Here is a 24,824-nt window from a genome sequence, read left to right as displayed (position 1 = left end):
CCATTTTATGCTTGGTGGCAGGCGGGCATGGACGCTCTGAGAGCAGGGGAGGAGTGGTGTGCCCACTCCTGAGTGTGCAAAGACTTTGGTCGGCCCTCTGGGGCTGCCCAAGCCAGTGATGCATACTCTGCCCTTCTCCATGCAGGCTGCAATGCAGCCTGCACGGAGAACATGACCTCCCTATAATCTCCTGACTGGGCGGCATCCCGACCAATCACAACGCTGCTTGCAACATTGTGGTTGGCTTAGGGGAGGGCCTGGCTGTCTGCTTCCTGTTCCTGCCAGAAGCAGAAGAGCAGGAGAAGAGAAGACGCGGGACCTGGCCGGCAGAAAGGTACATTGTTTTAATATTAAATTATCCCCCCCGTACAACCTCTCCGCGTAACCCCACCCCCAAGCCATGCGGGCCTCGACTGAAGGGAGGTAAAAAGAAAACAGCATCCAACAGGCATTTAAGAGGGTAACCCCTTACCCGTGCTTGCCGATGAAAACTGTCATAGCAACAGAAGAAGCCAGTAAGCAACTCTTGTAAATGGGAGACCTATTCAAAGAAGTGGGCACCATTGTCACGGGCAGCTTAGAAAGTGAAAGCGATCATGGCGCCGATGTTGCAGGAAAGCATGTTGTGCCTGCAGAAGGAGAAACGCATTACAGACTAAAGACGTACCATGCAACAACCGAAGAACAAGCATTGGCATAGCCAATAGGTCTCGCCTTTGGGACCTTATAAGTGTTTAGCCATGCAACAGTTGCATAACTAAATACTTATAAGGTCCCAAAAGCGAGACCTATTGGCTATGCCAAGCGGCCGCGAAAGTGATCGCGATCAAACATCAAAGCGGCCGCGTGAAAGTGAAAGTAATCGCAGCGCGCGCGCACATGCACTGTAGCTCTAGGCTGGCCTGGTAGCACTTTATGGAACCCTCTCAATAAGTCTCGCCAGACCAGCGCATGCGCTGGGTCTGGCGAGACCTAAAGAGGGTCAGCCCTCATGGGAGGTAACAAATGAAGACATGGCGGTACTAAGGAGGTTCTTCTAACAAGCCTATTCAAGAATCAGAAGCCAACATTTACAACCTAAAAAGGAGAGCAATCCTGCCATGCTTCCTTCCCCAAAGGTATTTGCTGCGATTTGCCTCTTTAATTTTTTAGGATCGAGGCATAACACCTGAATTAAAGGAGCCACGGAATCCCCCCCCCCCCCCCCGCTTCTCCCCCACCGGACCTCATCAGACCTACACAAGATAACGCAAACCCCTTGTTTAATGACTAATAAGGCAAGAAGACCTGCCAAGCACAACCAAAAAGAAAGATTTAAGTGAGCCTGGCCACGTCAATATAAGCAATGAAAAATGCATGAAGGTGGTCTGGCCCAAGCACTCACCTCCCAAGAAAAACACAGGCTCTAGAACTGTGGAAGGTGTACTCATGGGAGCTCGGTCTCTCTCTCTCTTGACTCACTCCACTTAAAATGTCAGAGGTGATTTCTGTTGTCCTTTGGTTTGCTTGACAATAAGAGCTTGAGGGAGGGTGTGGTGACTGAAATGAGGATTCTCCTCATAAACGCAAGAAGTAAGGAATGGGATGAGGAGGTAACTGAGGTTTCTGAACCATATAAACAGAACCTGGAACCTTCCATACCGGAGCTTGAAGAATGTTCCTCTGTTGCAATGAGGTGATCTAACCCTCGCCTCTTGATCTTCAGTCTTTAGTATACATTTGGAAGCTCCTGTCTCTCTGTAAATGTGTTCCTCTCTACTCTCACCCTGTCAAGGTTTCATACCTTTATGACACCTATTCCTGACTCTTGACTAGATCATTCTGTAACTTTCTTCACTGATGAAGGCTCCTTTTCTCTACTTCCTGTGTTCTAAACCTGCCATCTTAAAGCGCTCATTCTCTCAAGCGCGCACCTATTCTTTTGAAGGATGGATTATATCAGAGATCTCTCAACTTACGTTTTGATAATTATATATGATTTCCGTGTGAAAAGGGACAGTTTGAATTCTTAAGAATCACTGTTCATAGGTTGGGTGTCGGTTGTAACATGGTTCGGAGCCGACACTACTTTTGTTTTGGTGCGCTATATAAAAATGTCAAATAAGTGACATAAGCAAAAGTTCCCTAAAATGCTCAACTTGAGAAACGGGACCTTTGCTGGAAATTAGGGTACATGCTCATATATGGGGGTTGTTAAACCTTCCAAGATTATGACTCCCGCATCCATTTCACAGGAACATCCTGGATATGTAGACATCAACCTTCAATCTCCAACTAGGACAACTACAGCCTGCAGTCACAATACACACAACTACCATATAGTGCTTAATTAAAAAAACAAACCCAAAAAACACAAGTGTAGGGGCCCAAGGTTTCTCTTAGCAGCCCACCATTACTGTTTTTGAATGGTAAGGGTGGTGCCAAAAACCCTGGCTGTATAGTACGGACACCTTGTGCCTTTTTCTTCCACCAACCTACACTTCCTGGCCCGTCATATCCCTCTTGGAGAGTCTTTTTCATCTCAGCCTTCCTGCTAAGTTACTATTTTCCTACTTTTTCTCTCATATTTATTCCCATTTCTGCCCTTTTCTCTCTTGCTTCGGATTTCAGTCTGACAACATAAAAAAAGCCTGGGTTCGCAAAGGTGAGCGTCAGTGCCCACCTCCCTCCCCAAATTAAGCACTTGCACTGCCGTGATCAACTCCTTGTCCACTGAACACCAGGAAAGGTTGAACGATCAAACTAAGAACCAAGTTCAGGTCGAGACACACACACACCGCTGTGGTCAAAGATAGTTGGTAATATGTCCCTAGTGGGATTCTCAACAGTTAGTAATCGGTTCCATGGTGGGAATCTCAACAGTTTGTTGAGATAGCCACTAGGGAACTCATTAGGAACTGTTGAGAATCCCAGCAGGGAACTTATTGCTGTTAATAATATGTCTCTGGTGGGATTCTCAACAGTTGGTGATAGGTTTCCTGGTGGGATTCTCAACAGTTAGTGATAGGTTCCCTGGTAGGATTCTCAACAGTTAGTAATAAATCCCTGGTGGGATTCTCAACAGTTACTGATATGTACATGGTGGGATTCTCAACAGTTGGTAATATGTACCTGGTGGGATTCTCAACAGTTAGTAATATGATCTCTGGTGGGAGTCTCAACAGATAGTGATAGGTTCCCTGGTGGGATTCTTCTTCTTCTTCGATGAATCTGTTGGAATTGTTATTGTGAGGTTACCTTGTGGCAATGAGGTGTACTGAAAGATCTTAGACAACCAAATATAGCTTCTGAGCACTCGCTCACAACTGTTTAGAAGGCTGACCACGATACTGGTGTGTGACAATTCAGTTCAACATTTCTGGTACTCAATGCAAAAATAAGGAAGTTGAATGTTGTACATGGCACATTCAGGCTATAAGGGAGTGTTGCTATCCACATGGAGATTATTTGTTAATGGGAATGCGTGCATACTTATTTTGTGTTTCAGGAAACCATTTTGCTCAAAACATCTACATGCCATTAACCTGAGGTACAGCATAAAGTTACTGCGAGCAAAACAATTGTGCATCCATTATAAGCACCAAGTTTGATGTCTACTGTAAACTGCAGTTTGCTCGGTGTATGCGATGTCCTTTTCATTCAAACTGAATCTCTACTGTTCGTCCCAAGTTGATCTACAAAAGTAAAAGATTTTCTCTTTTTTCATCATTGAGTTTCATTAAAAAAAAAAAAGAACACTCAATATTGTTTTCACTCAGGATTTCAAACATGTAATCTCAAATGTTCAAAACGTGTGCTGGTCTAAAAACTTCAGAGAACCCCTTCTGACGTGCATAGTAGAAAGATATTTTCCGGGAATGCATAAACGTGGTCATGGCTTAAACCAAATTTAACAAGTTTCCCTTCATCTGTTATACCCTTATCCTGCGAAATGGTGTCTCTCAAAGCCAACTACACCAACAAATTAACTTTCAAGATTGGGGTTGAGAAAAAGAAATGGTCCTTTCACCTGGTAACATAATAAATATTCCTGACCTTTTACTGAGATTAAAGGAGTTTCATGCTTTCTTTCAGTTTGTAGAAATAAATTTTCCAAAATGTTTAAACTTCAAAAGTGAATTTGTTTTGTTCAGTCACAGCATATGCTTCCTAATTAGGTCAATAAAACCCATTGCTACCTGTGGTTCTGGTACGAGAAATCTAAGCAGTTATTACCTTTTTTCCAGTTGCTGTTCCTAAAAGTAGTTATTTTTAAGACAAACTGGTTCTTTTTAGAGTATTGTACTCGTGCATTATTCTAGGGTTCTGGAGGGGGCATACTAGTGGCCCAGTTGGACATCAGGGCACAAGATGTACCCTGTAAACCTAGTATTAGGGATTCTATTTTGTCAAACTGTTGGAGTTAAAGTTAGGGAAATTAGGTATTTCCAGCTGCTAAAGTAATTTTCGTGTGTATTACTCCTGCCTCGGGGAACTCAATCTTTATTAACCTCGCCTTCATATTGGACCAAACGCACGCCAAAGATTCATGCACGCCTGAAAAAACACACACTGAGCGACTTATCTGACCGTCAGTGAGCCCACTGCTGGGGGATGATATAACACTGTAGTGAAAAACTGCCCAATGGCAAAGTTTGTTTCATTGGACCAATATCGCTAGACAAAGAGCATCAGGACCATAGCTTCTGTTTCTATATCCTTAAATAAAAACAACCCTCCAGCGCTCTTCCTCGAAAGGCCACCAAAACGCCACATGTGGAAGCTTGACTTTACGGATCACAACCATTAAAAAGAAAAAATTAACAATAAAACACATTGCAAGTTTTTGATTTCTTAGCAAAAGAAAACTTTTATGAATAAAGTTGCCTTACAATAATAGGCTAATAAATAGAAAAAAAAAAAAGTTTAAACATTCATTCAGTTTACTCTTAAGAGCACATTTAAGGCATGTTTCTAAATTCATGTAATATTTTACATTCTTTTCAAGGTTCCACACAGTGAGGGATTTAGACATGCAACGTTTTTGTGTATATTGTGGGAAGGCGAGAAGTGGGACATTCAGCCAACAGAATGTTTGTGTTTCATGTGAACACAAACCATAGTTGGATTAGTAAATATAGAATCCCTTCCCTTTCTTCATACAGTGTATCACACAAAATCTCATCACAAACCCCTGTCAATTTTTTGAAAGTGCTAGACGACAAAAAGTGCATATGCGCATTGAACTTATTCTATTTATCAATAACTTTGACATGTCTCTTCGTCGAGGCAGCTTATGTTGCCAACAGTCTAATACCAACATAGGACCACCGAAAGAGCTTGACTTTGCAGAAGTGGGGTACTCTATAAAAAAAAAAAAGCATCTCGACATGCATTGATCACTCTTATACAACAGATAAAATCTTCTTGCCTGTGGAAAGGGTAGAGATGACTGCCACAATGAATCAAGAAAAGATAGTGGAGATAGAAACAGAGAAAGCTTAATATGAATATTTCCTATCACAGTTCCAAATCCATGACATGCAAAAACACTTTTCAGGCGCAACCCAAGGGCATAATATTTTTACGGCGATTACACTACGTAGTTGTCCTACATTTTGGACATCCCCTTAATTTATTATGGTTGTTCTTTTGAATATGCAGGAATATAAACCATAGGAGTGACAAAAAGGCCTGCAAATAAGTAACATCTTATAAGGTAGCTCTAAATTTGCATCTGTACATTTTACCATTGTACTACTGCAATACAGTTCCACTAATCAATGCCAAATGTAAAATATACAATCAGGCTATTTCTGGGTGCATAACTAGCACAGAGGTAATGGGATAAACCGTTTTCTGAAAATTCTTAGGGACTTTTGACTAAACTCGGAACATCTTTAACTAACATGACCGCTACAGTTTGCTAGAATTTTACAGAGTGAGTGATAGTGCGGGCAAAACATTGATAAAGAGAACCATAGAGCCATTCATTGAAAAAACAAAGAATTATCGTTAATAAGATGGATGAATCAGTGGTTACAGAAGGCAAAGCATGGTACACAGTTGTTAGATGACTGTAATGGACTAAACAGCTTCTATGCAACACTGGATATTTAGTACTAAAGGTAGGAGAGCGCAATAAGTTGGAAAGGTATGAAAAACATGTGTGGTGGAACGGCAGTAATCATTTTAAAAACTCAAAAAATTTTTGTTGAGACTGTCCAGGTCCAAGCTCATGGATTGCTGTTGAAGTTCATAGTACAACTTTCCGGGCTTGCCTGCTATTCTTTAAATGTTCATCCAAAAAGCTTACCAAAGAAGTTCAGCTGAACAATTCCCTTTAAGTGAGAAGACAAACATTTGGGTTTAGACAACAAGGTAGTTCTACAGGTAGATCACATTTTAAGTTACAAATATAGAACCCATAATTTTTAAGGTGCATGTTCAATGCAATAGAACCACCATAAGTTCAAAGGGAGGTCTTACACAGTGCAAGAAAAACCTGCATGCCCAGCTCTACATGAAATAAATAATTTTAGGAATTCTTGCACACTGCTAGTGTGGGTTCAAGAATTGTCGATGGTATAAAAATGCCAATAAGAGAGTAAGGGGCTATTGGATAGAACACATCATCTTTTCCCCCACCATTAACTTCAACCATAAAGGAATCATTTTCTAAGTTTGTCAACTGTATGTATACAAGCCGTTTACCTAGCCCGCTTTTCAAGATGCTTTTGAATCTCCATCCATCTTTGAGGTGTTTCTTCTCTTGCAAAGCAATGGGATTATTCTTCACTTTAGGCATTTATCCTGTGGAACTTTTTTTTTTCTTTTTTCGGTACTCGTATAAGGTCACACCCTAAGTGCAAATCGCTCGATAGTTGGTTTCAAGAAGTGAGCAAATCAAGCCTTTCTAGATAGGAACAAGTATTTGCTCTCCAGCATCCTCTGTAGATGTTAACCAGGAGTGTGAGATCTTGAAATTCACAATTAGTCGTAGTTTAATAACTAACTATAAATAGGCCTGTGCAAGAGTTATGGGCAAGGGGAAGGCAATGCACCAACTTCTACATTCTATAAATGGATAAATGACTTGGTAGCTGTTGGCAAGAATGCAATGAAAGTCCAGTTACGAAGCACTGTTCCAGATTATATGAGCATTCTATCTGCCTATCTAACTGAATATCTGTATTTTATCCAGATTGGGACAGGAAGACCTAGATCGGATCCACCAAGAACAAGTCTGAGATGCTTTTCTCATTCAGCATATCCATTCTCATGGTCTTATTTGGTGCAGCTCTTTTTGACTCCAGATACCCCACTGGACAAGTTCATCTAACTAATGGTGGTGACAAAGAAAAAAAACGAAAAGAAAAACAGTGCTGTGGGAAGACAAAACTTACATCGGACCTATACACAGAATACTGGCATATAATTGCAGACATTTGGGGTATTTTTCAAAGGAAGCAAATGCCTTTTACTTCTCCCTTAAAACATACCACTCTTTTATAAAAAATGTTTAATCTAGATACATATATAAAATGGTATTCTGTGCCCTTTCAGCAAAGAGGGGAAAAAGTCAAAATAGAAGTGAGAAATAAAAAAAAAAAAATGAAAACTGGAAAGAATTGACAACCACGAGCGACGGACGTTTCCATCGTAAATGGCTGCCAAAAACGTGGTTTCAAAACATATATATTAACAGACAATGGGGGAAAGCTCTGGAATTTATTTACAAAATAGAAATAATCATTTTTTCCCTTGCGATAGATTATGCCACTGAGGTTAGTTCAGTGTTTCTGGAAAATATTTTATCCCTTTTTTTTTTTTTTTTAAAGTGCTATTCTTTTCCATTTTAATCTGCATTCATTCTTATTTATCTACATGTGCACGACTCCGCAATCATATTTTCATACTCTTTGTATAAGATGCTGCCATTGGCCTCAATCATTAACACACTGATGGGGCTGTACTTGTAGGGGACACATGATGGCCGTGGTACACTTTGGTCAACCAACTCATTTATGAAATTCTGGACAATGGCGTGATTGGGTGAGTTGTAGCCATAGCGTAGGACTCTTGGACAGTCACCCTTGCAGTACTTTGGATTATAACTGTGAGGGGCGATAATCCAGTGGTCCCACCCCATTTGATGGAAGCTGACCCTAAAGGAGTGAAGGGTGCACTGGTTTTTGCTAATGCTATTCTTCTGACGGTAGCTGGGAAGTTTCAGGCCAATGTTACCGGCCTGGCGAGCTCTACGAGAATGTGAAGATGTCTGCAAAGTCTTAGCTTTCTTTCCCAGTGAAGGTGCCGCGTCTTCTGTCTCGGGAAAGCTCTTATTTGAGTTGAGGTAAAGCAACAGGAAAGGAAGGTGATGAGAAGTCGCATTTTTTGTCTTTTTCAAAGATAGTGGTCTATCCATCTTTTCTGATTGAATACACAAATAATGGAGCTGTAGGGTCTGGAAAGTAGTATTCTTGAGCTCCCAAGATAGTGACTTCAGATAAGAGGTGATGTCCAGTTCTGTCCATCTTTTAAAAAAGGTGTTTCGATGCAAAGTATTCCATTGATCAGTGTTGAATTTGGTGCTATGAACTGGTTGCTTAGACGACACGCCGCCCTCCACTAACAACTCCAACTTGCATGAAAACGAAGAGCCGGCCAAAGAAAGATTTGAAGAGTAGACCATGGCAGCTCTCACCAGTTGTTCTGATGCAGAAAACGCTTCTATCTGGAACTGAAGAGTATGTATGATCCAAGGTTCTGCAATATTGAGAAAAAGGGCACATCAGTAAGCATTTATAGTTTTTTTATTTTTTTTAAGCACAGCAAGAGACTGTCCATGAACATAAGCTGTGTCAGAATTAAGTGTGTAGTGCATAATAATAAATAGTGTCATATGCAAATGTTACGTTAGGACACCAAAATGGACGTCCGAACATATGAGAATAATAAATGCTTAACATATCGTGAACATTTAGAACTTTATGAGAAAAAAGGAAGCAGCTGCTGAACTGAGAGCTGTGTTATGTTTGCAGCTTTGATTGCAGCTTTTTAATAACTATTAAAATAAGGTTTGGACTGTAAATTGGGTCTCACCCTCAGTTGCAGAGGCAAGACTACTCCCTCGTGTAAACTAAAGAGCACATATGTCCCTCATCCTAAAGGGCTCTTCAGTAGCTCCCTGTAGCCAAAAGATCTACCTTCGAGATACTTTGTATTATTCACAAGGCACTAAACTGAAAGGGATTGTTTTTATACAATATATCCCTTTACCATACAATGCTTTAGGCTTCAGCAAAGCTACAATGTGACATTTTGCAACAACAATGTTAATCAAAGGCAAGTGGAACTAGCTTTTGACAAATCAGTTTCTTTTCGAAAGGCAAAGCATTATGCAGAATGTAAACTGGCAATATACCTGTGTAATTGTGAATCTTTACCGAATTGAGTGACTTCCTGCATGTCTGATGCACCAAAGACACTCCAAGCAAAGTATGACAAAGTGTGGACCACAGAATATCGAAATGCATAGATTTCTCCCCCTATCTCAAAACTTCAACCTTCCCGGCCCACTCAATCAGGACAATGATTGTCCCCAACACTATAACCTTCAGCCTTCCCAACCTACTCATTACCTGCATGATAACTTGTTGACAAATGCCATGAAGCCAGACTAGAAAGAGAAAGACAATTATAACATCCAAGTGCATGACAATGTTCGTAATGGTGTTACCTAAACTAACACCCCTTGCATGGAATCTATTGAATAAATCTGAATACGGGACAACAAATGGCAACTGCATTATAACCTGAAACATTACCAAACCACAAACACTTGGCAGCCATGCCACACCAGTTGGAAAGGCGTAGATATTGGAAAGAAAAAAGACACATGCATTGAACAAGGAAACAATTAGTAGTAGAGAATTGTTTGAAGATGGATTGACAGCTTTAGAATGCTCAACTTGCTGAGAAAAAAATATACAGTGGCACCAATTAGGGTACCATTATTTTGATGTGTGGTCTCAAACTAAATTGGAATATTAGGTTTGTACAAAGTTGTGTAACAATTGTCTTTTTAGTGTATGGAATGGATTGTATACCACATACATACAGATTGGCAGTTATACATGCTACACCAACATTGGGAGGGCTTAGTCTCTACCTGAACTTGTGTAGTAAATCCTTAAACTCTAGTTATTTCCACATTCCCAAGATTATAGAAAGAGTAGATTAGAGTACACGATCACTCCATTTATACTGCAAACTCTTTCTGGGCAGATGTTGCTTTGAGCTTCGATGTATTTGATTGACTTTGTTTCTACATTGCCTCTTTTTTGGTGTAAGCTGTTGGCATATATTAAAGTTCTTGGTAGTGCATGTTGGTTTAGCACATAAATGTAGTGGGGTTTTCGTAACATGCTGGTATAAATGCTGAACTCATTCAATATGTGATCAATATACTGTATAAATTGACATTTCTTGGGGACCAAAACAGTGAAAAGCATACCCATTTCAACAAACTTTATTTCGGTCATGAAAGACCATAAAAAGTAGAAGTTCATATGCAAGTATAACATTAATTGACGGATTTTGATGGTTCATTGATTGCATAGTTCATAATAAATCCAATAGAACATTTTAGTTTGTCCAATATCTTTGCACCAATTAAAAACAAGAATGATTAAGACCAGATAAAAACAGTTAAAAATTTTAAAATTGAAGATAACAAGAGTGCAAAAAACATTTTTTTTTACGGTTGGAGAGATGTATTTAAAAAGGCCCTACGCCTATGCCACATAGAATTAAGAAAACGGGACACGGCAAAGACTAGGGGGCGGGGGGGGGGGGGGGGTCAGATCTTAGAATTCTATACACCTCCGGACACTGTACAGCCCATGTTACTACATAATGGTATGAAAAGCATACCTTAAGTCTGGCATAAAGAACACTGTAGCGGTCTTGCTAGTCTCATGTAATAAAAAACGGTAAATAAGGACATTACAATGACAAGCAATCTCTGAGATAATACTTTGACAAAGACTTAAAAATCAGTACTATCTCATGACTAACTTTACTGTCCAGAAACATGTTTTGATTATGTCCAGACAAAGATAGATATGTACCAGTGTCACGTGGAGGTATTGGGCCCGGGTGAGAAACACCATCTTTACATTCTCAGATACATTCTTAAGTTTCCTTCTCTCCCCTGAATCACGATGACATTTGGCACACGCAGGATATCATTCCTTGAACTCAGTTTGCTTACAATACCACTTTGTAGGCACTTTATCAGGAAACATTGCACACTCTGTACAAAGGCTAAGTTCAGCAAGCAATGTGGGATTTTTTTGGGGCTGCTTGGTGACAGTTATCACAATAGAATGAACAATAGCAGCCTGACTGGGGCTTCGGCATGGTAACATGGAGGATGTCATTACATATATGACACCAAGCCCGTTTATATAGAGACGCGTTTTGCTGGCACTAAGAGGTCAGTCCATGGCGGTATTAAAGCTCAGCTGATTCTGGTCACCTCATGCGAGGGATGCTGTAAAAATCTACACTAAGACGGGCAGGTTGCCGACACATACCTACAGGTAATGGGGAGTTACACCACCCAACAGGAATTTGGCAGATCCACTCACCGTAGACACGATAGGGTAGAATGCCTTAGGTAGTAGCACACTATATTACAGTACTTGCATGCAAGCAAATAGTTTTCTGTAATCGGCAACATTGTTCATCTTTTTCACCAGTCTTGTAATGCTAATCACATTATTCTGTTTCCTTTTATTAATCATTGCAGTACAAGTATTTTACTCAAAAATCACAATGCTTAAATAAAATTAGAAACCGCATAGTTTGCATTTCTTGTGTCTCTATTTGGGTATGCATAAGTAACTGAACGAAAGGGTTCTAGATCTGTTACCACAATTTCCTTGGGGGATCAGGGTTGTCATGTTCAGAGGCTGCACACCCATTTGTTACCCTGTAAAGTTGGGGGTACAGATGGTGCACTGTGAGCTAGCAGGACTATATGCCAACATATATTGAGCGGTGCTCAGAATCAGTCTTACCCATGTCCAAAGTTTGTTATCCAACAAACGCATTGTTTTTTTTTAATTTCAAAATATCTTTATTGAAAAGTTTTATGAAACAAGAACATAAAAGCAGTACAGTAGTTGGGCTCAGATCGCGGGCCCCCAATACCCATGACTGTGTTTCACCGGAGCAACAAATGTTTATCCAATTAGACGATCATCATAACAAAGATGCCCTACCGAGGCACCAACTCCCGGAGAGGGGGAGGAAAGGAAAAGAAGGAGAGAGAGAGGAGAGAAGAGAAGAACAGAAGAGATGTCCGGCGCCTCTAGCTACACAACAAAATACCGTGATATAAAACAAGTAACCATCTTAATAGTGACCTTGGTATGGTGACAATCTGCGACTTTTCTGCTAGAAATAAAGTCATGGCGGCTTATGGGAAGCAAAGTAGTTATCCAGGGTAGACCAAATGTTCCTCGTGGGTGATTTCCAGGGTGACTGTTGTAGGACAATATTATCTGCTCCCCTGAGATGAGTGACCCAGTTCATCCAGCACTTATACGAGACCTTGCTAGTGTCCTTCCAGTTGGTGAGTATCATTTTAACTGCAGAAATCAACAGTAGATCAAGGAGGTCACGATCCCCCTCCGAGCGCAAGTCCTCCTGTAAAAAAGCAGTTACTACGGATGACAAGGACCTAGGGAGAGGACATTTAAATAATGCATACAGAAACAGATAAACTTTATCCCAGAAGGGTTTCACAATAGGACAGAGTAGGATAAGGTGGGCCAAATCCCCTTTGTCTTGCTTACAGTTCCAACATATATCATCGTCCCGGATCCCCACGGAAAATAGCCTGGCTGGTGTCCAAAAAGCCTTGTGTAATAACCAAAATTTCGTTTGGGAGAGGACCGGGGAAATCTTATTACGTGTGACTGATCTCCATATCTGGGGCCAGGCAGCGTTAGATAACTGAGTATTGGACAGATCGTTCCAGTAGCTTACCACCTTAGAATTGATATTGGATGATTTGGGACGCAGGAGTCGGTAGATTTGGGAGACATGGTGACCAAGCCTATTAATTTTTGCTGCAAAGTTGGGAAGCGAAGGGGATCTGGGAGACACTCTGGATTTCGCAATGGCAGCCCTTACTTTCAGGAAATTATAAAATTCGATATCAGCCAAGTGGAAGCGGGTTTGGAGCTCCCTGAACGTTAGAGGATATGTGTCCCCCATCAATTGGTTTGGAAAAAAGATACCTCCTCTGCACCAGGAATCAAGGAGTAAAGGTTCGCCATTATAAAGGAACTTGGAGTTAAGCCAGAGTGACTCCATATCGGATCCCCTCATACCAACCTCCAAGAACCTGTCTACTTTTAAGAGAGCCAGTTTAGTGTTCCTAAAGATGGATCTGGAGTGGGTGGCAGTGAGGCGGTTGGCTGTGAGAACCGACAGAGGACGTATGTTCTGTAAGAGAGCCCTTTCTACCTCCAGCCACACCGGCGTATAGTGAGCAGGAGGAGAGACCCAGAGCAAACCCTGTCTCGCCAGGAAAGCATATTGGTATAAACGAAAGTCTGCAAGATTCACACCGCCCATAGACTTGTCAAGCCTCAGTTTACGGATGCCGATCCTGGCTTTTTTACCACGCCATAAAAAGGACGTCAGGAGAGCATCTAGTTTATGGTGAAAGGAGTCGGTAAGTAACAGTGGTAGCATACTAATGAGATAATTGACTAAAGGTGTAACCATCATCTTAATAGTCTCGATTCTTCCCCACCATGTGATGAATTTAGGGGACCAGGTTTCCAGGAGTGTTTTTATTTTCTGCAAGAGTATCTTCTCATTCTGATGCAGGGTTTCCAAAACGTTATTACCAAATTCAATCCCCAGGTATTTGATGAAACTCGGTTGCCAAGCTAACCCAGAGTCCCCCAGTATGTTGCTAGTACAAAAAATGTTCAGTGGTTTAACCTCCGATTTATCTCTGTTAAGTTTGTAACCAGAGTGCAGAGAATATTCTGCAATCGTCTCCATTAGAGCAGTGATGGAGGAGTCCGGACGCTCTGTAACAATCAAGATGTCGTCCGCGTACGCAGCCAGTTTAACCCGGACGCCATTGATATCCACACCCGCAATATCCCTGTTTAGTTTGATAGCCTGAAGGAGGGGTTCTAACGCTAGGAGGAAAAGTGATGGGGACAGAGGACAACCCTGTCTGGTACCCTGATATAGGGGAAAGGGTTCCGAGAGAGCCCCATTAACAGCTATACGCCCAGTCGGCTTCAGGTAGAGTGACATAATCATTTTGATAAAGTCGTTACCCAGCTTAAAAGAGTGCAAACAGCGCTCCAAGAATGGCCAGGAAACTCTATCGAAGGCCTTCTCGGCGTCTAATGTGATAGCAATCGAGGGCTCAGTTTTGGTTGCAGCGTTTTCCAGTACGTGGCACAACAGTCGTGTGTTGTCATTAGATAAACGGTTACGGAGGAACCCCACCTGGGAGTTACTTATCAATTTGTGGAGGACCGAATTGAGTCTGACTGCGAGAATTTTGGCATAGATTTTGCAGTCAGCATTTATAAGCGATATTGGCCTATAGTTTTTTGGAAGAACCGGGTCCTTCCCCTCCTTGGGGATAACTACAATGTTTGCTTCAGTCATGGAATCGGGTGTAAGTCCAGAGTCGGCCATATGATTAAAAACCTGCAACATCACAGGACCTAGTTGGGTTAAGAAAGACTTATAAAAAGATGCCGTGAAGCCATCCGGCCCTGGGGCTTTATTTTCTTTCAAAGACCTGACCGTCTTTTCCAGTTCCGCACTACTGATTTTCATTGCTAGCATGTCAGAGTCATCGTCTGAAAGGCATGGGAGATTAAGATCATGGAGGAAGGCAGAGCACTTTTCAATGTCGAAAATCTGGTTATTTGAGTATAGGTCCTGATAAAATTGTTTGAAAGTGTCAAGAATGGCCTTGTGAGATGTGTGGGTCCGGTTATTAGCGTCCTTGATGGAAGAGATTACGTGTTGATTTTGTCTATGCTTGAGGTATGAAGCCAAGAGTTTCCCCGCCCTGTTGGCCTCGCAGAGATTCAGTGCTTTAAATTTATTAATCCACACCCCCGCCCGTTCACTCAGTATCTTATTGTACTCATACTTCTTCTGTGTCAAAGTCAAGAGTAGATTGGAGTCATTCAAGGAGGCAATATGTGCGGACTCCAAGTCTCTAATTTCCCTTTCCAATTGAAGGAGTCCCTGGTTCAATCGTTTATTTATTTTAGTTTTTATCGCTATGATTGTACCCCGTATAGTTGCCTTAAGAGCATCCCAGTGTGTGTTTATATTAGTGTCAGATACCTTATTGTGTTCCAGATATTCTGAGATGGCCTCCGTAATCCTTTTTTTATCTTCAGGGTCCGATAGGACATCATTATTAAACCGCCACCGTTTGGGGGATTGTTCTCTGTGGCTACCTGTCAGGGTCAGAGAGATGCATGAGTGGTCGGAAATCAGTCGTGGGGCAATATTAGAGGACTCAATAAGGCTGGTGTATGCCCCGGAGATAAGGATATAGTCGATCCTAGAATAAGAGTTGTGGGGGGGCGAATAGAAAGTATAATCCCTTGAATCTGGGTGTTGGAGTCTCCAGGGATCTTTAAGGTTAAATTTTGAACAAATAGAGGTGAGCTCAGCATGCGCGCTTGTGGGGTGATATTGGCAAGTGGACCGTCTGTCAATTATCGGGTCCAGGGGAAGATTGAAATCGCCTGCCATTATTATCAGATCTTCTCGAGGGAGACCATCTAGCTTGTTGGAGACACCTGACCAAAAGGTGGGATCATCTGTGTTGGGCCCGTAAATATTGATCACGTGGAATACGTCTTCGCCCCTTCTCAAGTGAGTAAGCAGGAAACGGCCCTCATCATCGTGTTGGGAGGATTCTAGCGTGATGTTAGCAGATCTCGAGATTAAGGTTAAAACCCCTCGCTTTTTCTTAATTGCCGATGAGCATGCCATTTGCGAAATCCAGCTGCCCTTTACCAGATTATTGTCTACCTCGGAGAGCTTAGTCTCCTGTAGGAGAACTATATCACTTTTGGTTTTGGCTAAGTACTCCAAAACCTTACGTCTCTTCACTGGGTGGTTAAGGCCCTTGACATTCAGGGAAGCTATCTTCAAGTCATTCAGAAGGATCCCCTGCCTGTTATTGGTCATGAGTAATGTGTCTACATGGTGAATTCAACAAGTATGGAACATAACATGAGAACAAATGTGAAAGTACTAATGACACCGGCGCCAGCCCAATGTAGACGCCAATATAAACATACAACCATGACTGTATTCCACCTCTGGAGAACGGACATCCCCAGCCCGAGCAAAGCACACGGTACAAAGGCCACTTGTCATAATTATAGAGTAGGAGGCGCCAGGCAGAAAGAGGAGACAGACGGAAGGAGAAAAGGGAAGAGAGAAGAAAACAACAGAAAAGCAGAAGGAGAGCAATTGAGGAAGCAACTGCGGAGACCAACAAAATGGTCGTATAAACATGGGCGCTCTCAACCCCATTCCCCCCCACACCCACCCACCCCACCCCACCCTCAAAACCTAGCATGTGAGAGGTGCGACGACAGAAACGTCCACCCGCCCCCCAGGGGAAACAACATGTCAAAATATATACAAAGCATAAACATAAACATACCTTCCCAGTATCCCACTTCAATGAGTCGTTGGTAAGAATGCAGCTCAAGAACAAACAACTATTGACATATCAGCATGGCAAATCCCACAAAGAAAGAACCATACCACCCATAGGACACAAATACCAAAAGAGCCAATATATCCCTTCGGACCGTCTAGAACAAGCAATAGGAACAGAGGAGACAGTACATGCGTCACGCCGGGCCCGGTGAGGATTTCCTCTTGCTGGCCATAAGTTGCGATGAGTCCATGTCCTGAGTAGGAGGGCCTTCCAAATAGGAGGCCAGAGCACCAGGGTCAGTGAAAAAGAGGTGTCTCCCCCCCTCGGTGATCTTGAACCTAGCTGGGCCTACAAAGGAGAACAGAATGCCTCTGGATTTTAGTTTGTCTCTCAAGCTTAGGAAACCCCTACGAGTGTCCACAGTGGGTTTCGAGAAGTCCTGGGTGAAGATGATTTTGTTACCCTTCCAGCTTAGGTTGCGATTTTTCCTGGCATGGGCAAGCAAAGCTTCTACGTGGCGAAAACGGAGAGGCTTACATATGATTGGGCGGACACCCTGCCTAGAGGACGACTTGAATGCAGGGATTCTGTGTGCTCTGTCCAATTCAAAGGGCTGATCGAACGATATGCCTGTGAACTGAGGAATCCAGTCTTCCAGAAAGGCTAAACAGGAGCCCAGAGGATCCTCTGAACCCTCCGGAATTCCAAGAATTCGAATATTGCCCCTACGATTGCGATCCTCCAACTCAGCCGTCTGTCTCAGGAGCATGGAAGATGTGTTCGATAAGGCTTTCATCTCTTTGCTTGATTTGGAAACAATGTCCTCGACATCACTAATTCTCTGTTCAGCAGCGGAAAGTCTATTATTTACTGCGTTCATGTCTGCTCTGATGGCTGTTATCTCCAGTTGTATAGTGTCAGTAGTTTGTTTAGTCGATTTGGCTAAATCATGGACGTCGGCCAGCTTTTTCAGAATTAATTCCAAGGTGCTATTAATATCTGGTTTCATTTTGACAGGAGAGTCTGACTGAGAGGGTTCACCTTTGTTTCTTTTATGCATCAGTTTAGATTCGCGATCAGCCATTCTGGATGCCGTGGCAACAAGTGGAGGAGAAACTGTATAGCTGGCTTGTGAACCCGGTCTGCACTATAACAATATTGGCAGTGTTGGCTATTTTGACAAGGGTGACTGTCGACTTCCGACAGTGTCGAGTATTGAAGAATAGAAAGTCTGATTTTGAGGAAGACGCCTGTAATCCGTGAAACCTGCAGACCAAATGACCACCACCCTGCAGACGATCATCCAGAGACGGGAGTGTTGGAGGGTAAGCTACCAGAAGGCCGTATGACGAAGCCTCTGAGGCAGCAGGAGCCTGAATGAGGTAGCCAACTACCCTTAGCAACAAGGACAAAGTCGCACCCAGACCGGTGACCCAATCCTATCCTCCGAAGCAGTGTGATTGAGTCTCCCCCTACGCACAATGGACACGGTACCCAGCGCTGCAAAGGCTGACTCACAGATCTTACATTCCCCCAGTCACCAACCCAAGAGCGTTCCTCAGCTCATGAATCCAGGAGTGGGAGCAGATGGAGTCTACTTCCTTTGTTGTGCACTGCTGTCTGAAAGCAAAACTGGACAGGCAGACATCGATCGTGGTCTGGGGTAGAATGGCACCGGGGTAACACTGGCTATTCTGTGAGCAACCCACTCTATGGCAGGTTTTGTCAGTAGGTGGTAAAACCCATGCTAGGACTGCCTGTGATTATTAGGCTCGCACCGTTTCGTCGTCACATCCGCCGCCATTTTAAGGTCAGGCAAGTCGACTAGAGACGAACCGCCGTAGAGACAAAGGCGTCTATAAAATCGTGCCAGCAAGGCACCAGCATTGAGAGCACACAGCCAAACAGTCAAATATACAAGCAGGGTACTTGCGGCAGGCCCCGAGACTATAATCGAGGAGATTTCACTCGGTTCATCGGGGAGGCGCCATCTTGACTGCTTCCTCTCGGATCTCCCCGCGAGGCAGGATGATCCCCAACTCGCCAGTGCAGGGGCCGCGGGTGTCGTCAAAGGGCTCCTCTTGTGCCCGGCATCAAGCGCGGCGGGATAAGCTCAACCTGAGCCACAAACAGTCCCCACAGGATACGGGAAGGGCAGCATCTTCCCCCGGACCAACGGAGCGTCGGAATCAGGCGGCCATCCCGACTGCCGTCCAAGCCACGCCCCCAACAAACGCATTGTTTTAATTGAGAAGCTACAAGCCGTTCGACACAAGTTTGTTTGTAAATTAAATCTCTAGAAACATTTTTCACAACAAAGTAAGAGAAATATCAAAAACAAGAGCTGGGATCAAACTTGAAGGTTAAAGACATTGATTTGGATGACTTTAAAGTAGACTGTATACCAAATGACTACAATGTGTGTGAAATATTTAACGTCATGTCTTTGGGGGTGGATATATATAACCGCTTAACCGCCGTGAAAATTCCACCGCGGTGCGGCGCTTTGATCAAGTGGGCAGGGCCGCGTCGGCCAACAGACGTGCACAGCGCTACGGAGGTAGTGCTTGCGACGGCCGTTGGCCGACAGAAGCAGCAAAGGGGATAATAGTGCCCTAATAAATAAATAAATTAAAAAAAAAAAAGAGCACACGGGCACAGACCACAGCAGCGGGTGAAATCCAAGGTTTATTTACAAGCCAAAATCGGTCCACATGACGCGTTTCGGTTGCCGACCTGCGGCCTTGATCACATAGACACGCTACGTGCAAGTAGCAACTTAAATAAGTAGGTAAGTGAAAAGTGTTGCAATTTACAGTAAAACGTACAAAAGTAAAGGTGCTTTACGGTAATATAACAGTATATGCAACAGTGACAGTGCAAACTGGTGCTTTACTGTAATTTTATGACAGTTTGAGGCAGTGACTCTCTAATTTACTGGTATACCATGATGCCAGGAGTAGTAAAACAGAAACTGGCTGCTTCTTTGCCCTTAGAAATGGTAGAGTTAGGTTCCTGGATATGGAGGAGAACAGACTCACAGACACAAAAAATAGAAGTGAGAGCAGACTCACGGAGACATTGTGGTGCCGGTATGGAAAAGAAATAGTGAGAGGTAGAATATGGTATTATGGAAAAAAGAGAGAAAATAATGATGTATTTTACACACTCGATGAAAGCATAATGCTGTAAGCTCCCAGTTAGCAGTGCATTGATGCAGCCCACAGTGGAAAATGGCTAGGCCCCAATGTCCGCGTAATACGTGACCATAAAGGATAGGGCAATTAAAACAAAGTGTCAGCTCCTCCGGCTAATTCAGTGATATAGATTGCTATATACGAGGGTATCAGATAGAATGAAGTAACTAAAATGAAAAATTGCAGCACGATATTATAGGTCTCTAAATAAATACCGCATGGTGTAATGTGAGCCAAGAAAGAGGGCTATGTAGGAACAAAACGATGGGTGTCATTATGGGGTTGTATAAATACTCTGCAGCTAGCAAGCGCCTCATCGATTACCGTAAGAAATTGTGCGTAAAATAAGTGAAGAAATGGTGCAACATATTATGTTGTGACATATAAGTGTGATGTGAAGTGTTCAGGAATATACATCTCAAAGATAAAATAGACCATGTGGTAAAATAAAAAAAAATAAACGTTAAGAAACCCAGCCGGACTTCCAAGGTAGAAAAAACTAGCGTAGAGGACTGCATTAGTAGGTTCCAATAATGTCTGCATAATGCGTAAGAAGACATAACTCCAAAGTGGAGGATAAAATCAAAACACAAGTGTGTCGGAAAATTGGAGGTAAGACAGACAAAACTTGGACAGATTAAGAAAAACAAGATACAGAAAGTTCGAAAATAAGGCAAATACCAGAGTACAAAAATAAAACATAAAATTTTTTTTTATTTATAAATGTCAGTAGAATATCAGGTTACAGATGATATGAAAATCAAAAAATCATCATGAGCAGTACATCTAAAGTTAGAGACGAGCAAAGGGGCAAACATATGCAGATGGAAAGACTTCCAGCAGAGCAAGTACATAGATAGAGATAATTAGAGACATATCAAAGATAATTGTACAGATCTTCACTACTATTTAATCCATAAGGAAACTTGGTGTCGAGCTCAAGGATGTAACGACTTTCAAGTTGTCGCAATTTCTTTTCTCGGTTACCACCGTGTCTAAGGTTTGGCACATTGTCTATCACAAAGTACTGTAGGTGATCAAGATTGTTGTTTTGTGTCTTTCTGAAATGTATGGCCACGGGATAGTTAGGGTCGCTATTGACAATCGCTCTAAGATGTTGTAAAATCCTAACATGTACTTGGAGCTTAGTACTTCCAATGTACATGAGATTGCAGCTACATCGGAGGATGTAGATAGTGAAGTCAGTTCTACAGGTGTACTTATGTTGTAGAATGATAGGCTTGTTGCAAAATTTGGTAGTGACTTCGGTGGTGTTGACGCCAAATTTGCAAGCTCTACGTGAATTACGCTTGTAGAAGCCTTTAATGTCGGAGAGCCAGTTAGATTTATTCCTGACCTCTGGGCTACTCTTGACCAGGGCATCTCTCATAGAGAATGCTTTGCGATATGTGATGGTAGGTCTGTTTGCAATCATGGGACCCAGTACTGGATCAGTTTGGACAATGCACCAATGTCGGTTAACGATGGCCTTTATTGCTCGTTCCTCTCTGCTGTATGTGATGATTAAACATGTATCTACAGTGCCCTTGTCATCATTATCAGTATTGATATCCATGCTGTCAGGATCAGTCCTAGGGTTGGGAGCTAAGAGTGAGATTCTAGGTATAGCATTAGCCCTTGTTCTAGCTTTGTGGATTGAAGCTGGGCTGAGGCCCCCAGCTACAAAACGAGTGTGAGTCTCATCCTGATAGAACCTCAGGTCAGATTCTGTGCTGCAGATTCTCCTCAAACGAAGCATCTCCCCATAAGGTATGCTAGCTATGAGATGTTTAGGATGATAGCTAGTGGCATGGAGTGTGGAGTTACCTGCATTTGTCTTGCTGTGACGTTTAGAATGCATTTCCCCATTCTCAATGTACACAGTAACATCAAGAAAATCTCTTGCTCTGGCGCTGATATTGGCATTGAATTCTAGGTTAACGATATTACAGTTAATGGATTTGACAAAATCTTGGGCACTATCAATGGTACCATTCCATACAACGAAAACGTCATCAATGTAGCGGAGCCAACTGACAATAATAGTCCTCTATGCTTCCCTGTGGTCGACCATGAGTACCTATTCCTCCCACCAACCTACGTGTAAACACGCATAGCTGGGAGAGAAACAGGCACCCATCGCAACACCACGCATTTGCTGGTACACAGTTCTGTCAAACAAAAAATAATTATTGTCCAGGCACCAGTCGATCATGAACAACAGTAGAGCATTATGGCGATGGTGTGTGATGGAGCGTTCCTGCAGAAAGTGTTTGCATGCCTTGAATCTATCACAGTGGTTGATACTAGTATAAAGGGACGTGATGTCCATAGATATTAAGAGGAAATTGTCAGACCACTGTATGCCCATAATTTTGTTGAGAAAGTCACTTGTATCACGCAGGTATGAAGGCAATGCTGTCACAAGGTCTTGTAAAAAGAAATCTACGTATCTAGACATGTTCTCACATAAGCTATTACATGCTGAAATGATGGGGTGCCTTTGTGGACTTTCGGTAGAAAGTAAAGAACAGGCTTAGTTGGAGTCTCATGGTGGAGAAAAGAGAATTCATCTTTACTGATCAGCCCCTCCATCTTGTAGCTGTGGAGTTTCTTTTAAAGTGAAGCTCTGGATTTGTTGTATTCCGATAAAGTAGTTTCTTTGTAGCATGTGATGTCACTGAGATGTCTTTGTGCTTCATCGAGGTACTGTTTTGGACATAGGAATATATATATCAATCCAAACAAACAGGACCTGACAGATGAAGCGCCACAGCCAAGGGAGTCGGGTCCCATCAACGGTGTGTCAGACACCTTAGCAAATTCAACAACAAACACGTTACCCTTCGTAACATGAAACAGGCCACTCCAACATGCTGCTGCATTTCTTCACATCTTTATTGGAGATAAGAGTAGCATGACGCGTTTCGCCTCCCTCGAGGCTTAATCATATGCAAAATCCTTACTATTTTGCATATGATTAAGCCTCGAGGGAGGCTTAATCATATGAGCAAAAAGAGTGCTAACATTCTGAATTTATGGCAAATGTGTGACACATCTGAATGCCTTCTTGATGGAATCAAAGTAAAAAACTGAAAGTATTTCCTACTGAGGAGACTGCAGTAAATGAGGAAATTAGGAAACTTCATAACAAATAAGTCTCCCAAGATGGCCACCAGAGACAAAAGAGCCCAAATGTAGCCCAAATATCACCCAGATGTAGCCCAAGTATAGCCCAATGACAGACTGTCCCAGAGTGTTCTTAAAAACAACTAGAGCGCTTACTGTCTTCATTATGACAAAAGTATGGCACACCTGAAGCCATCTTGATTGGAATAAACTGGTAACACTTAAAACATTTAATTTAAAAAGGAACACAATGAGGGGGTTCATTTTGCCATAGAAATTATGATTAATGCTGAAGAAAGAAAATGAGGGCACATTTTGAGTGACTTCTCAAATCCTCTTCTATTTCATTAAAAAGTTCTGACATGCAGACTGAAACATACACTTTTAATACCAGGAGCAGACTTCCATTGGTTACATCACACAAGATCAAATTCATTTTAGTTGTAGACATGGGGAGATTAAGTGATTTGACCAGAATCACAGAATGTTGAGCTGAAGCAGAAACTCCAACCTGGTTCCCCAGTTGCAAAGTCTGCAGCTCTGGAAGTAACACCACACCCTCTCCCCTTGGATGCAACATTTAATCAAGTGGTCAACTGGATAAAAAAACTAAGATTACAAATAATTTAAAAGTTCTTTGTCGCTATTTGAAAACTCAGAAAATATGTCCTCATTTAAGTTTTTTAGAGCACTAACCATAATTTTGATGCAAATAAGACCCTCTCATATATGTAATTTCTAAAGGAAATGCTCTAGGCATTACAGTTTTGATTACATCAAGATGACGTCAGGCATTCCACACTTTTGTAATCAATATAGAATGTTAGCAATCTAGTTGTTTATTGGGATACTGTTGAGAGGCAGAGGCCAGGGGCACGGACTCTGAAAATTGAAGGCAGGTAGGAGAATGCAGAGGCAACAATTTGACCACACTGGGCAGGCAGGAAGGGCAGTGGCAGCACAACAGACTATGGAGGGCAGTGGAAAGGGGGGCAGGGGCAACAAACCAACAATACAGGACTGGCAAGAGAGGCTGTGGCAATAGAATAGACCATTGTGGGCAGAAGGAAGAGGCAGTGGTCATACAACCATACATGCCAACAGACCCGTTTCAGCCAGGAAACGTCCAATGTTTTTAAGCTCAAATGGGCTTTACTTGATCTGTTTCCTGGCTACAATCTTCTCTTTTTCAATGTAACTCAAAGGGGAAAATCAATACCCCAGTTTTATTTCAAAATCTCCCTCTTACCAAGTTCAAAATGTTCGCAAGTATGGTACATTGGTCATGGTAGGCAGGAGGAATTGGGGTAGGGACATGGACTCGGATAACAGAGGACAGAAGGGACATTGAGAGGTGCACCAAACTGACCCAACAGGGCAGGCATCAGGGTTTGCAGCAGCACAATACACCACACAGGGCATGCGGGACGGGAGTGCAGCACAACAACCCATAGAAAGCAATAGGGAGGGGACAGGACCATGCACATGGACAACAGACAACAGAGGGGAAAGAGGCAATGGTAGCTAGCTGACCATAATGGACAGACAGGAGACAAAGCTGCAGCATAACAGACCATAAAGGGCAGGAGGGACGGATCAGGGGCATTACAATGGAACCGACTAGCCAGGAGGGAGGGAATAGGGGTCTGCACATGGAAACAGAGGGCTGGGGGCAAGGGGGCAGGGCAGGAGCAGCAAGATGACCATGGAGGTCAGGCAGGATGGGCACTAGAAACAAGACACCATGGAGAGCAACAGTG

The 24,824-nt window shown here is 42.6% G+C and overlaps 1 protein-coding gene across 2 annotated transcripts in view; it reads right to left on the bottom strand.

Moving 5' to 3' along the window:
* Positions 1-4,829: 4,829 nt before the first annotated feature.
* BMP15 (bone morphogenetic protein 15) overlaps positions 4,830-24,824 on the bottom strand; it is a 131,866-nt gene continuing 111,871 nt past the window's right edge. Inside the window, exons 2-3 of one of the 2 annotated variants that reach the window (XR_014970030.1) lie at positions 6,694-8,748; positions 4,830-6,320 (exon numbers count right to left, since the gene is read on the bottom strand). Coding sequence is in view for 1 of the 2 variants with exons in the window: in XM_085630730.1 (XP_085486856.1) it covers positions 7,859-8,748 (890 nt within the window). In the remaining variant the exon portion in view is untranslated. Of the gene's footprint in view, positions 8,749-24,824 lie in introns of both variants that reach the window. The other variant, XM_085630730.1, reaches the window with a different exon arrangement.

This window comes from Triturus cristatus, chromosome 10, assembly GCF_964204655.1.
Source record: "Triturus cristatus chromosome 10, aTriCri1.1, whole genome shotgun sequence".
Classification (NCBI taxonomy): domain Eukaryota; kingdom Metazoa; phylum Chordata; class Amphibia; order Caudata; family Salamandridae; genus Triturus; species Triturus cristatus.
This window is presented reverse-complemented; position numbering and strand designations above follow the sequence as displayed.